The following is a 14,704-nucleotide window of genomic DNA, read 5'->3' as shown; positions in this document are numbered from 1 at the left end:
ATTAAAGCAATTATTGATGGACCACCTTGTCCACTCTGGCAAATGATGCATCATTATAATAATGATCAATAGTTAATTATTGTTACCTCAAATCGATTATATCTACGTGTCAATTGCTAAGAAAATGGCTAGTTGATCGCCTTGTCAAAAACAATATCGGATAAAAATAAATATGTACATGTTTTTTGAACCAATGACAAAAATAACTACACGTAATCAGTATAATCACAAATTCCTCAATTAAATTTCCCATTGTACACTAATTATACCATAAAAATGCATTAGCATTGTCCAGTAAAGAATGTGAGGTTAGTAAAGAATGTGAGGTTACAGTTCTCATTTCACAATTTCTTGTTGAACATCCGTAAAAGCCTGGTTATGCAATTCTAACAGTTAAATAAAAAAGTAAATCTGGATTTACTATTAAAACAATACGACAACAAAATAAATTTTCATAAGTCTGATTTTCATTTAACCATCCAACGCAATCAACAATTATTACAAACATGCCTTTCAACCAGTTGAAGGGCTAAGGGAACAAACTAAAAATTTAATTTGAGTGTTAATTACTAGAGCTGATGATGAAGATGAGCAAGCCACAAGTACATACGAATAGTTATGCACACCGGTACACCTTCACCTGATTTAGCACTTTGAGATTAGCAAAGAATGAAGCAAAAGTGTGTATGAAAATTTACATTGTGAATTTTGTGTCAATGAGTTGAAGATGTCCGAGATGAGCATGCAGGGCAAGAAACAGAAAGATTAAGCAAAACAAATCGATGCAGATAATGCACTTCATGAGATGCATGCAATCTTTTCTTTGTAACTCGGCATGCTGGTACAAATATGTGCTGCAGCATGTAAATAAATATGTATTTCTCGTCATCTTGAGTCTGCATGCCCATCTTCTAAATAGTTTACTCATCACGAGGCAAATGAGATGAGGTGTTATGACGAGTGTTGGTTAATCGCCAGCAACGTTGGATTGTACACTTGAAGTCATCATCGACGTATATTTATGTGGAGAAGGGGAGACTTGGCGTTAAATCCTATCCATCGAATTTATGACTTTGACGTTACTATTAATTGTGCATCTTTTACATATGCTGAAAATCCTACTGCTTGTAATGACACAATGACAAGGAGTCTAAGCAATGTTATTGCAGGTTTGCAACAGTGGTCACTTATAGCAGTTGACCTGTTGTTCTTTCTTTTTTAGCATCATGCATGGATTTGGCCGGTCTCTTAATTTAAACAATATAATATAAATATCCATCACTGTTGGGATGCACATTCATAGCAAGTGGTCACTTTCAGTACAAATTAGTGTGCATCTCTCAGTCTTGAAGTCAACAAGTCAAAGGTTGAGTTAAGTGTCCGTGATTGAAAATATATATTTGGAAGACTCAGTTTCACTTGGTTCAGTCGCCGCTGTGTGGATTGATAAGTTTCATAAGCTGGAATTGGAGGCAAAAACATCAATTTGGATCAACGTTTGTAAATTGTTTGTGAATTTAGTCAGATTATCCGATAATTCGGATATATATTCTCAAGTTTGTGAAAACAAGTGTGCAATAAGGCTTGTGAAAATTGTATATTTTAAAGGATCGAATTGCAGGTAGTAATTTTTAAATGTTATGCAAAATATGAGTGGAGCATTCCATGCATAAGTCGGAGCATTCCTTTGTATAAATCAGATTAGGATAAAGACACTGCATTATATAACAATTTCCATGAATATGAATCGTGAAATTTGTATAAAAGCATTTTGTAAATCCTTTTTAACCATGCAGTTTAGTGCATGCGTAAAATTATTAACTTATTTTTTTAGCTACATCAAATGGCAGTATTTTTTTTCATTCAATTAAACCAAAAAGTGCTGTACATGCAAAATTGATAAGGTTTAATAAATTAAATTCTATTGGTTTGTCGCACCAAATAATTATATAACTCGCAAGAAATACAGTAAGGAGTAAAATATCGTTGTCATTGTGTGGTAACCGGCTGCATAAATTAGGACACAAATTGAAGAAAGCTGCTACTAGGGGTACAGCTTCTCACATAGTTATGCATAACGTAGCGCAACGTACTGTAACAGGTCTCATTATGTAATCTGCATAAATTTTAAAATATATGTACATAAATCTGATCGATGGAAACGGAGAAGGAACCAACTTTAGGTTTAAGCATAAATTCTTAAATTTAAGCATGGATTTAGAAAAAGAGTTGAAATAAATGCATGGAAAAATCGCAAGCATTTTCTGGTCCCACACAAAATAGGTTTAGCGTTCATACAAAAAATAATACTTTTATGTGTATAATGCTTTTGTAATAATTGAACTTAATTTCTCAGTTTGTAAAATTTCATTCTGGATTTTGCAAAGATAATTTTGGTGAAAATACATTTAGATTTGTTTCTTATAGATTTCAAGCAAATTTCAATTTCAATTATCGCATACATATATAGTACTAAATATATAACGATAAGCTTGCAGACAAACTTGCAACATGTTTTTCATAATTTTGCTTATCGATTATTATGTATAAGTATTTTCTCCCAATTTTCAGATTGGCTTGTCAGCAATATCTCCATGTCTAAACAATTATAGAATTATGACACCAATTTTGAAGCTCTTCATTGGGCTTTTGACGGTATCAGAATTGCATTTCAAATATATCATCTATAATATATTTATAAATACACCAAATATCTAAGTCCATATTTCTATTATGCAGATCAATTTGCAACTCGTTGCTCCTGAAGATTTGTATGATTATGACAGCATAAATCCATTTCGCGAAATTGAGAGGATTGGTCGGCAAATTGAAGGCCATGAGGCGCACGATGAACATCATCACACCAAAATTCAAGAGCTTAATGTGCAATGTACAAAGTCTGGTTTAACTGTTTCCGTTGAATTCGATGGGCCGTTTGATGGAGTCATTTACAGCAAAGGCTACTTCTCTGACCCCAAGTGCAGGTGCCGTAAACGAGACATACATATTTTCCCAATGTCCTACATCTAGTTCAATAAAATATATATACCAATTTCATAATTAGGTTTGTGGAAGTACGAACCGGGGCTGCGAAATACAATTTTGATATTCCTGCTGGAAGATGCGGAACAAATTTGGATGAATTTGGTCAAACCATAAGCAATGTTCTCATATTCCAAATGGACGAAACAGTGCAGGTATTATTAATAAATGAGCAGCAATAATTTTCAGGATATGAAAAACAGATTAGCCTTACTTGTACAATACTTTTAACGGTTAACCTTGTCAACATAGGAAATATGGGATGTGGCGAAAAAGATATCATGCAAATACGGCGGAGCAAACAATGCTGCCGAGTCTCCAAAGACGGGGAAAATGGTCATTTTTAAGCCTTTGTCCGTGGGAATGCTCAACGTTCAGCACGAGCCGATAAGCAATGGTGACAAAGGGAGCTTAGACTGCTGGATGGACATTCAAAAGGGAACTTATCCCCATGTAAGTTGCTCACACATGTAAATCTATTACCTACCTTTCAACCATGTAAAGCTGTAGACTGAACCAATTGGAGGACAAATTGAAATTGGCGAGGAACTCAGTGTAATCATCTATCTCAAAGATGCAGGTAGTAATTTTCTATGCAAATCTCATTACCGGCAACAATTAACATAAACTGACCTTACACAAGAACGCCAATATGATGCCAGCGTAAAAGATTGTTGGGCATATGACTCGGAACGCTTCGATGACGCTAGGACTTCAAAAGTTCAACTAACAGGATATGACGGATGTCCAAGGTTAAATTCCCCACAATGCATATAATTTAAGTTCATATAATTACGTCATGACTCAAACCATGCAACTGAACAGGAAAACCAAACTGATTGGAAGATGGATGAAAACTTTCGAAACCGGAGACACAGGCGCCACAACGATAGCATTCACAAATATGACAGCATTTAAATTCCCAGATTCAGATAACATCTATCTGACATGTAACATAGAGGTATTCAACCCATGCATTTCCTTCCCATAACAGACAAAGTTGTAACTGTTTTTAATGATTTTGAACTTCAAGCTTTGCAAGGATGTTTGCGATGACACTTGTGGTTCCGTTGCACCGGCCCCACAACGTCCGTTGCCTACGCAAAAAGTACTCGCAGCAACTCGGGCACCTTATGTTCCACAAAACAGACCACCAACAACCACCCATCGTCCCTTCGTGAACAGGCCCAATGAGCCAGACTGTTATGAGGGGTCAAGGGACGCTCGGTGCAGTCAGGCAAAACCTAAAACTCCACAGCAAACTTCCCCACCTTTCCGATGTACTCAGAACTCGGCGGACCCTCGCTGCGTTCGACCGACAGCGAATGCATTACCCGAAACAACACGAAGGCCAATTTGTTACAAAGGTTCAACGTAATAATGGGCCTCCTCAGACACACGAAAAAATCGTCGCTTCGAATTTCGCTTTGTTTTTCGCTTATCGATAGCATGGCCAAAATTATGAAAATTGCAAAATTTTGTTGCGACTTCAGCTAACCGACCTTAACCCCACTTATAAGTTGAGTTTCTGTTCGCTTACCCCAGAGCTCGCTTATCAGGAAGTAAGCGAAAAACGAAGCGAAATTTTAAGCGACGATATTTTCGTGTGTCTGAGGAGGCCCAATGTAAATATTAAATTACAAGGTGCTAATCAAATGTGATCATGTACACGATACAGGTTCAACTGATGCAAGATGTCATACCGAACACGAAATTGAACTCGAGATAACCCAGAGGCCAACCGTAACAGGGGAAACAGCAAATTTGTGTTATCCAGGTGCTGTCCATCCCAGATGTCCACCTGATTGTGCAGGAAACGGTGCATTTAAAGATCCCCGCTGCGCACAACCAACTACTCGACCAACAATTCCACCAACTCAGAGAACGTACCCAACTACTCGACCAACTTATGCAACTACACCAAAGCCGGTAAATTGTTATCCGGGAGCAGTGGATCCCAGATGTCCTCCAGATTGCGAAGGCAATGGTGCGTTTAAAGATCCTCGGTGCGCACAACCAACTACTCGCCCAACAATTCCACCAACTCAAAGAACGTATCCAACTACTCGACCAACTTATGAAACTACTCAGAGAACGTACCCAACTACTCGACCAACTTATGCAACTACTCAAAGAACATTCCCAACTACTCGACCAACTTATGCAACTACACCAAAGCCGGTAAATTGTTATCCGGGAGCAGTGGATCCAAGATGTCCTCCAGATTGCGAAGGGAACGGGGCATTTAAAGATCCCCGCTGCGCACAACCAACTACTCGACCAACAATTCCACCAACTCAGAGAACGTACCCAACTCCTCGACCAACTTATGCAACTACACCAAAGCCGGTAAATTGTTATCCGGGAGCAGTGGATCCAAGATGTCCTCCAGATTGCGAAGGAAACGGTGCATTTAAAGATCCCCGTTGTGCACAACCAACTACTCGACCAACAATTCCACCAACTCAGAGAACGTATCCAACTACTCAGAGAACGTACCCAACTACTCGACCAACTTATGCAACTACTCCAAAGCCGGTGAATTGTTATCCAGGAGCAGTGGATCCCAGATGTCCTCCAGATTGCAATAACAACGGTGCGTTTAAAGATCCTCGGTGCGCACAACCAACTACTCGACCAACAATTGCACCAACTCAAAGAACGTACCCAACTACTCGACAAACCTATGCAACTACTTCAAAGCCCGTAAATTGTTATCCAGGAGCTGTCGATCCTAGATGTCCTCCAGATTGCGAGGGCAATGGTGCGTTTAAAGATCCCCGCTGTGCACAACCAACTACTCGGCCAACAATTGCACCAACTCAGAGAACGTATCCAACTACTCGACCAACCTATGCAACTACTTCAAAGCCCGTAAATTGTTATCCAGGAGCTGTCGATCCAAGATGTCCACCAGCTTGCAATGACGACGGTGCATTTAAAGATCCCCGTTGCGCACAACCTACTACTCGGCCAACAATTCCACCAACTCAGAGAACGTATCCAACTACTCAGAGAACGTACCCAACTACTCGACCAACTTATGCAACTACTCCAAAGCCGGTGAATTGTTATCCAGGAGCAGTGGATCCCAGATGTCCTCCAGATTGCAATAACAACGGTGCGTTTAAAGATCCTCGGTGCGCACAACCAACTACTCGACCAACAATTGCACCAACTCAAAGAACGTACCCAACTACTCGACAAACTTATGCAACTACTCCAAAACCCGTAAATTGTTATCCAGGAGCTGTCGATCCTAGATGTCCTCCAGATTGCGAGGGCAATGGTGCGTTTAAAGATCCCCGCTGTGCACAACCAACTACTCGGCCAACAATTGCACCAACTCAAAGAACGTACCCAACTACTCGACCAACTTATGCAACTACTCAGAGAACGTATCCAACTACTCGACCAACTTATGCAACTACTTCTAAGCCTATAAATTGTTATCCAGGAGCTATCGATCCTAGATGTCCTCCAGATTGCGAGGGCAATGGTGCGTTTAAAGATCCCCGCTGTGCACAACCAACTACTCCGCCAACAATTGCACCAACTCAAAGAACGTACCCAACTACTCGACCAACTTATGCAACTACTCAGAGAACGTATCCAACTACTCGACCAACCTATGCAACTACTTCAAAGCCCGTAAATTGTTATCCAGGAGCTGTCGATCCAAGATGTCCACCAGATTGCAATGACGACGGTGCATTTAAAGATCCCCGTTGCGCACAACCAACTGCTCGGCCAACAGTTGCACCAACTCAAAGAACGTATCCAACTACTCAGAGAACGTACCCAACTACTCGACCAACTTATGCAACTACTCAAAGAACGTTCCCAACTACTCGTCCAACTTATGCAACTACTCAAAGAACGTTCCCAACTACTCGACCAACTTATGCAACTACTTCAAAGCCTATAAATTGTTATCCAGGAGCTATCGATCCTAGATGTCCTCCAGATTGCGAGGGCAGTGGTGCGTTTAAAGATCCCCGCTGTGCACAACCAACTACTCCGCCAACAATTGCACCAACTGAAAGAACGTACCCAACTACTCGACCAACTTATGCAACTACTCCAAAGCCGGTGAATTGTTATCCAGGAGCAGTGGATCCCAGATGTCCTCCAGATTGCAATAACAACGGTGCGTTTAAAGATCCTCGGTGCGCACAACCAACTACTCGACCTACAGCTGCACCAACTCAAAGAACGTATCCAACTACTCGACCAACTTATGCAACTACTCAGAGAACGTACCCAACTACTCGACCAACTTATGCAACTACACAAAGAACATTTCCAACTACTCGACCAACTTATGCAACTACTTCAAAGCCGGTAAATTGCTATCCAGGAGCTGTCGATCCCAGATGTCCTCCAGATTGCGATAATAACGGTGCGTTTAAAGATCCCCGTTGCGCACAACCAACTACTCGGCCAACAGTTGCACCAACTCAAAGAACGTATCCAACTACTCGACCAACTTATGCAACTACTCAGAGAACGTACCCAACTACTCGACCAACTTATGCAACTACTCAGAGAACGCACCCAACCACTCGACCAACTTATGCAACTACTCAGAGAACATACCCAACTACTCGACCAACTTATGCAACTACTCAAAGAACATTCCCAACTACTCGACCAACTTATGCAACTACACCAAAGCCGGTAAATTGTTATCCGGGAGCAGTGGATCCAAGATGTCCTCCAGATTGCGAAGGGAACGGTGCATTTAAAGATCCCCGTTGTGAACAACCAACTACTCGACCAACAATTCCACCAACTCAGAGAACGTACCCAACTCCTCGACCAACTTATGCAACTACTTCAAAGCCCGTAAATTGTTATCCGGGAGCAGTGGATCCAAGATGTCCTCCAGATTGCGAAGGGAACGGTGCATTTAAAGATCCCCGTTGTGCACAACCAACTACTCGACCAACAATTCCACCAACTCAGAGAACGTATCCAACTACTCAGAGAACATACCCAACTACTCGACCAACTTATGCCACTACTTCAAAGCCCGTAAATTGCTATCCAGGAGCTGTCGATCCAAGATGTCCACCAGATTGCAATAACAACGGTGCATTTAAAGATCCCCGCTGTGCACAACCAACTACTCGGCCAACAGCTGCACCAACTCAAAGAACGTATCCAACTACTCAGAGAACGTACCCAACTACTCGACCAACTTATGAAACTACTCCAAAACCCGTAAATTGTTATCCAGGAGCAGTGGATCCCAGATGTCCACCAGATTGCGAGGGCAATGGTACTTTTAAAGATCCCCGTTGCGCACAACCAACTGCTCGACCAACTTATGCAACTACTTCGAAACCCGTAAATTGTTATCCAGGAGCAGTGGATCCAAGGTGCCCACCAGATTGCGATAATAATGGAGCATTTAAAGATCCCCGCTGCGCGCAGCCAACTACTCGCCCTACACCTGCACTAACCCAGAGGACATATCCAACGACAAGACCAACTTACGCCACCACAACAAAACCAGTAAACTGCTATCCTGGTACCGTTGACCCCAGATGTCCTCCTGATTGTGATAATAATGGCTCTTTCAAAGATCCGAGATGTGTCACAAGCTCCGTAGCCCTTGTGGAAACTACGAGGAGGCCAATATGCTTTCCAGGTTGGTTTGATCTTGTTTGCATTGTTTGATGTCGGGTGTACATATATTATTTGACATATTTTTTCAGGGAGTACTGATTCAAGATGTTCCTTACACGAGGAACCTCAATTGACTGAAGCAACAAGCAAAAAGCCTCTTTGCTATCCTGGTATTTATTTTGACATATAGCAATGATTACTTACATGTATTGACTTGACGCTAAATGAATGTATGATTTCTTAGGACAAATCGACCCTCGATGCCCTCCGATCTGCCCTTCAACCGATATTCGATGCCGAGGAATCTAATTATTTAACAATTTAAATCAGTAATGAAAATAATAATTTTGTACTCTGAAATAAAAGCGATAGTATTCTGATAGGTTACGATATGTGGATCATTGGCAGGATGAATATTTCTTTCGACATAAGTATGTGTGCCAAAAAAAGAGTAATGGCATGCATCATTTCCTTGCATTTTCATTCAATGTTCATTCATAGGTCGTTAATCAATGAAACTGAGACTATTCAAATGAGCACTAGGAACAGGTCAAGTTCTGAGGTTTAAGTTTCTCTTAATCTGTCATTGTCAGATTAGTCGGAAGACAGTGAATAACAACAATAATAGCTTAATATTGAAATTTATTCTCTTGATGAAGGGTCAACTGTTGTCCCGAAAGCTTGAGTATAATAAATATTCTAAAAATAACTTGCTTGCCTTACACTCAAATTTCAACTAATTAATATTTAACACCTATTTTACCTTCTAGGATAATTGTCCAACCACTTCGAGTAAATATGTGTAATGCTAGATAATTGATGGGATTCAGATTGAGGAGAAATGGATTTTTATTTCATAAACCTGAGGTGGATGTGCAATGTACTCAGTGGACAATTAACCTTTTTAATCTGAATTATTTGAAAATTTCAACTAGGTTTTCCTGTCGCAACAACTTTGTGGACCACGGCATAGTTAGATATCTGCATCTTCTACAGTCTCGATTTCATCAAGTATAGCAATGGCACATTTGTAGATGCAAATATACTGTTGCTCAGTTTGAACCATCCAAACCTTGGAAAAAGTTTGAAATATAATTATCATGATTTCCATCAAATTAAATCTATCATCCGTTTTTTAATTATATACAAAATTAACGACCCACCCTTTCTTTCCGCATTTTGCTCACGATGCTTGGTATGTTAATGGCTTTGTTCATCTTGATTTGATTCATTGCAATGTCAACCCCAATGAAGGTCCCGGTGCGACCCACGCCAGCACTGCAATGGATAATTATCGGCGCAAACGGTTTTCCCAGAGTTGGATAAGGAGCATATGTTCGCACTTCTCGAACGAAGTAGACAAGTGCCTCGGGTGGCTCGACGGACTCAAAGTCAGGCCAAGTTTGGAACTGATAGTGCCGCACGCATCGTTCTTGTTCCTGAAGAAAAATACGGTTTTTATTTAAAAAGCTTCACGTTTAATGCTTATTCTATTCACCTTGTGACGAAGCTTGAACTCCATTACGATCCATTTATGAACAGAATAGCTTTCCGGAGATTCTGACAGTACTTCGACCTCAATTTCGCCATACATTACCGGACTCGAGCTGGTTGGCCAGTAGTGGGCGCATTTTTCCCGATCTGCACAAGGGTTTTGGTGATTCATGTTGAACGCATTTTAATTTTCAACGGCTGACGACAAACCTCGGTCGACTAAGCGTGTCAACATGACGATGCATTTTGACTTTGATTCCCAACATAATCGCCAGAAGTCGTCTATCGTGTTTTTTAACGGCTGTGTTATTATAGTAAAGAAACATTGTTAATTAATGAATATATGGGAAATTTATGGCAACTAAAGCATGCGTTTTATTACCCCTTGAGTTGCAATGTACTCGTGCTTAGGCCCTTCTTTTTTGACATCACTAGAGTAATAACCCTGTAGAAATTGACAAGGTTTTCTCATGAACTTAAGCGAAATATTGAATGAGAATGCATGGAAAGTAAATCATAACGCGGAGTATAATAATATTATGTTTAACTTGACTTCTTATATACCGACACGTAGTTGGCGTTGATATAATCACTGAAAGGAACTCCTTCCAAAGTGCTGAGAAGTACTCGAGTATTGTCAAATGGCAGGATGTTAACGAACCGATTTTTGGAATGATTTTTTCCCCGATCTCCTTCAGTGCATGGTATCATTTCATCTCCATGAACTTTTAGACTTTCAAACTCCAGAGAGAGTTTATAACTGAGGAGTGGTCAGAATTATGTTTAAGTATTAATGCATACACATTTGTGCTAAGGATTACTCACTATGAATCAGACACGAGATCTTTGTAGTATTCTCGAAATTCGTTGAAAGATAAAAATCGACTGCTGACCAAAATCAAATATGAAACAATAGAATTTCAGCATCGCAGTGACAGCTGCATTTCTTGCTGGTTATGCATAATAATCAGTTATAAATATTTGGAAATTTTGAAACTTACAAGTTCATAGACGGTTTACTGGACCCTGATTCTGAAATAACGCTAATTCGTGTGCACTGTACCGTGCGATTTACTGACCTTCTGCCAGTGAAATAGTCGAACGAGGATTTAATGAAGCTCAGACAAATTGTTGTGACTGTAATTAGAATCACTAGAAATGCAAAAGATGCCACAAACCCTTCCGATATTCGGGGGTTATCAACAATGGTGTCAGGGACGCCGTTAGACATTTGCATACCCTCACTTTTGACTACTTGTTGTACATGCATCGTTTAGTAGTTTAATTATAGTTTGCAAGACACAGGTTAATCTGCATAGATATGTATAACAGCACTATGTATTCACGATATGTACAAATTTGGTAGTAAAGTGCGAAAATTTATGGCGAAAGTCCATCCTCTTCCCAAATTTGTATTGTTCCATCATTTCTCATTTTGCTTTCAGCAGTTATAAGTACTCCGAGGTCTTTCTGTAATTAATAAGTTTCGTGCTCGAACCAATCGTTCTCAATTTAAACAACTCGAACTTGTAGAACTATTTCGATCTAGGAGAATTTATATTTCGATCAGTACAATCTGGTCTGATTATTGTTGCAAAATTGTCACATTATTGTTGAATGACTTGAAGGTAAACCCATTTAAATACTGTGCATGACAACTTTACAGGAGTGAAATTCTTATGTATATAGGATTTGCATTGGTATGTAATTCAATGGATTGACAAATTTTTCCCTTCTTTTTATAACATTCTAGCTTTGTCGTAAATTGCAACTACTTTTTATGTGTACTAACTAACGATCTAGCAAAAGTTGGTAGAGCTTTCACACACGTCAATAAATAGTACTTATACACCCATTCTCAGGTGTGTCGTTAGTACGACAATCTTATCAGCATGCATATTTAATTGATAACAGTCATCTCGATAGTGAAGAAATCGATCGTACCACAATGTTCTTTCCGCAATTATGATACGATAAAATCAACACAACAGGCCAGCAGATAACAATATTGTATACTCGTAGTTTTCTGACTTTACGAGTATTTTCAGTGTCATTAAAAAAATTATTTTGAAAATTCAGTTTGGCATCAGACATGACACAATAACTAAATATGTATCTACTGTCTAGATTAAGAAAATGCAAAAATTGTAAAAATCCGATACAAATTTGTTTTTTTGCGAAATTAATAATGAGGAAATACATGGTAGCTTTTACGTATTTTTTGCCTCTTTGAGGAGGTGTGACTGGATTGGCGTGCGCAAATGCGAGTCAATAAAATTGTAAAATATGGAACGAGGAGTTTATTGACATACTGTTTTTTATTTCAAGTTATAACCGAATAAAAATACTAAATTGCATGGTTTGAGTTTAATTTGTAACATACATAAAAAACACGTGGATAGCGCTTAACAAATAAAATCATATATTTAACATGAATAGTCCTAATTATTCTGTAGGTAAACATAAGCAAATTTTTTAAAAAAAGGCACATAGATGTCAATTTACATATATCCAACACGATCAGTTTTAATCATGTGCCATTCTACTATTACAACTTCACGCACCACGTAAATAATAGTCGATTCAAAATTGCAGAGTTATTAATATATTGAATACTAAAATAAAACAAATAAATCTATGTGTCATTACTAAATTTGAATACCCTGAATTACTGTAGACAGGTCGTCTTCCATTTCTTCTTCTTCTACAAGTCTTGCTGCAATTTCCAGTTCTGGCAAATCGAAATTTACATGGGACTTCGAAACTTTTTGTAACTCCTGAAATACGTTATTAAGAAAATCATTCCACATTTAAAATATTTCCGAATAATGTACAACGTACTTGTTCCAAGGTGGTTGTAAGACTATGCAGAGATTCTTGGGTAATCTTCTGGACCCATATACAATACTCTTCAATGAAAAGTACGTTTAACAGATAATACGGGGCTCTTTCATTAAACAGTTTTTGGATATCCAGTAGGCACACCAAAATCCCTTTGGGTCCTGCACATAAAAATTAAACTTTTGCAAGCACTTTAAAGCATCAAATGAAAGAAGAAACATTTTGGTAGCGTCCTTTCTCACCTGATTTAAGGACTTGCAGCGTGTCCTGAAAGACTTTCATGGAAAGATCCCAGTTACGATGCAAAGGGAACGATAAAGAACGGCGTAGTGAAGAAACGATCACATCTTGGATGCTATTAAACGACTGAAATAAAGTAAATTAAACTACTGTACTATATAATTCCTCATTATTTGTAATTTCATTAATTACAAATAAGTCTTTCCTCTTACCACAAACCACGATAAACTTGCACTTATTCGAGATATATTCCAAGTGGATTCGATAGTATGAGATCCCTCACTTGTTCTCCAGTCATAGCAGTAAGAAAAAATAATGTCAATCATTCCAAAGAACAATACCTTTTGTTCAGACTTGTCTAATATGAATTTACGATTTCCCAATATTTTCATCTGGTCAACATTTTTAGGCGTAAGTGTATTCAAGGATTCTGAGTCGAAGTGGAATTCAAGAAGCCTGGGGATGTCATTTTCCAGCATGAGATCGGAAAGATAGTGATCATCCGAAAACTTTATTTGTTCCTCAGCATATTTTTCAGCCCATCTTTTTGCAGGTGGTACGGCGTCTGGATTCTTGATTTCACAAACCTCACCTAACTCCACCTTGTCGAATGGTTAATAATAAGGTTAAGTAATAAGGTTAATTAGAATATCTTCATGTTGAACAATTAAAAGGACATTATTATCCGAAAATACCTGATATTTATTCAATAGTCCCTTGTGTAAATTGGCGAACCCATAGCCATGTTGTGAACACATCGCTTCCTCTCCCGTTGGTTCTTGTACCACTTGGTCAATATGCCAATCATCGTCACTAAATTCTTGCATGGAACAGGATGGTGGAACATCGCTATCTTCTAGTTAATCAATAAACATCGAGTATAACAAAACTAAAAGCATTGTTTAATATTTATTGACAATGGAACAATCAAACCTTCCATAACTTCAATTAATGGTCTCTTGGCTTTCGGTTGGCCCTTTGGTGCTAACAGGGACGCGAGCATATCCAACCCATCAAAATGTTGACCTGGAGTAACCTTATCCAAAGTAATCACGAATTCCGACTTGTCCGAATTATACTTGGCGGAGCTATTGTCCGTCTCCTCCACATGCCCAGGCAATGCCAATCTAATGAATTTAGCACAAAACCATATGTGTAATATTAGACCAGCATAAGAAGTAATTAATATTAACCAAATTTCCAGTTAAATCACTCACCGAAGATAATATGGAGCCGAGTAAAAGCGCACATCGTCACCCTCGACGTGAATTTCTGTATTTTTAACATTTGTATAGGGTGCTTCTACAATGATGATTAACTGAGTCTCGTTCTGGTCGAGACGGAATGTTGGGGTAATCATCGTAAATTATAATCCTTATTTGAATTTGGAAACTAGTTAAATTTAAAAAATTTTAATTCTCAGAAACTCAAAAAGCATTTGTGTGATGTGAGG

The 14,704-nt window shown here is 38.9% G+C and overlaps 3 protein-coding genes across 4 annotated transcripts; 1 reads left to right on the top strand and 2 right to left on the bottom strand.

Annotated features, from left to right (window-relative positions):
* Positions 1-1,325: 1,325 nt before the first annotated feature.
* Positions 1,326-9,066, top strand: LOC110850881 (mucin-2). Its single transcript, XM_022098479.2, has 12 exons — positions 1,326-1,621; positions 2,572-2,655; positions 2,740-2,984; positions 3,065-3,197; positions 3,295-3,495; positions 3,553-3,622; positions 3,686-3,794; positions 3,868-4,003; positions 4,076-4,409; positions 4,721-8,698; positions 8,766-8,846; positions 8,921-9,066. Exons 2-12 carry the CDS (start codon positions 2,617-2,619, stop codon positions 8,983-8,985), a joined length of 5,391 nt encoding a protein of 1,796 aa, XP_021954171.1. The 5' UTR covers positions 1,326-1,621; positions 2,572-2,616; the 3' UTR covers positions 8,986-9,066.
* A 235-nt stretch (positions 9,067-9,301) lies between these two features.
* LOC110851381 (tyrosine-protein phosphatase 10D) lies at positions 9,302-12,034 on the bottom strand. 2 transcript variants are annotated; one of them, XM_035852801.1, is made up of 8 exons: positions 11,172-12,034; positions 10,996-11,058; positions 10,735-10,930; positions 10,553-10,615; positions 10,381-10,471; positions 10,175-10,317; positions 9,840-10,115; positions 9,302-9,748 (listed from the first exon to the last, which is right to left on the bottom strand). In XM_035852801.1, the coding sequence occupies exons 1-8, from the start codon at positions 11,438-11,440 to the stop codon at positions 9,650-9,652; spliced, it is 1,200 nt and encodes a 399-aa protein (XP_035708694.1). In that variant the 5' UTR covers positions 11,441-12,034; the 3' UTR covers positions 9,302-9,649. The 2 variants fall into 2 exon arrangements, with proteins under 2 accessions (XP_035708694.1, XP_021954824.2); XM_022099132.2 differs by having other exon boundaries at positions 10,996-11,055.
* A 435-nt stretch (positions 12,035-12,469) lies between these two features.
* LOC110851574 (protein SHQ1 homolog) lies at positions 12,470-14,678 on the bottom strand. The gene is made up of 7 exons (XM_022099419.2): positions 14,469-14,678; positions 14,185-14,378; positions 13,947-14,107; positions 13,464-13,853; positions 13,254-13,377; positions 13,012-13,172; positions 12,470-12,947 (listed from the first exon to the last, which is right to left on the bottom strand). The coding sequence occupies exons 1-7, from the start codon at positions 14,609-14,611 to the stop codon at positions 12,819-12,821; spliced, it is 1,302 nt and encodes a 433-aa protein (XP_021955111.1). The 5' UTR covers positions 14,612-14,678; the 3' UTR covers positions 12,470-12,818.
* Positions 14,679-14,704: the final 26 nt, after the last annotated feature.

The sequence above is a fragment of the Folsomia candida genome, unplaced genomic scaffold (genome assembly GCF_002217175.1).
Source record: "Folsomia candida strain VU population unplaced genomic scaffold, ASM221717v1 Fcan01_Sc006, whole genome shotgun sequence".
NCBI lineage: Eukaryota > Metazoa > Arthropoda > Collembola > Entomobryomorpha > Isotomidae > Folsomia > Folsomia candida.
Note: the sequence above shows the minus strand (reverse complement) of the source record. Positions and strands in the feature narration are given on the sequence as shown.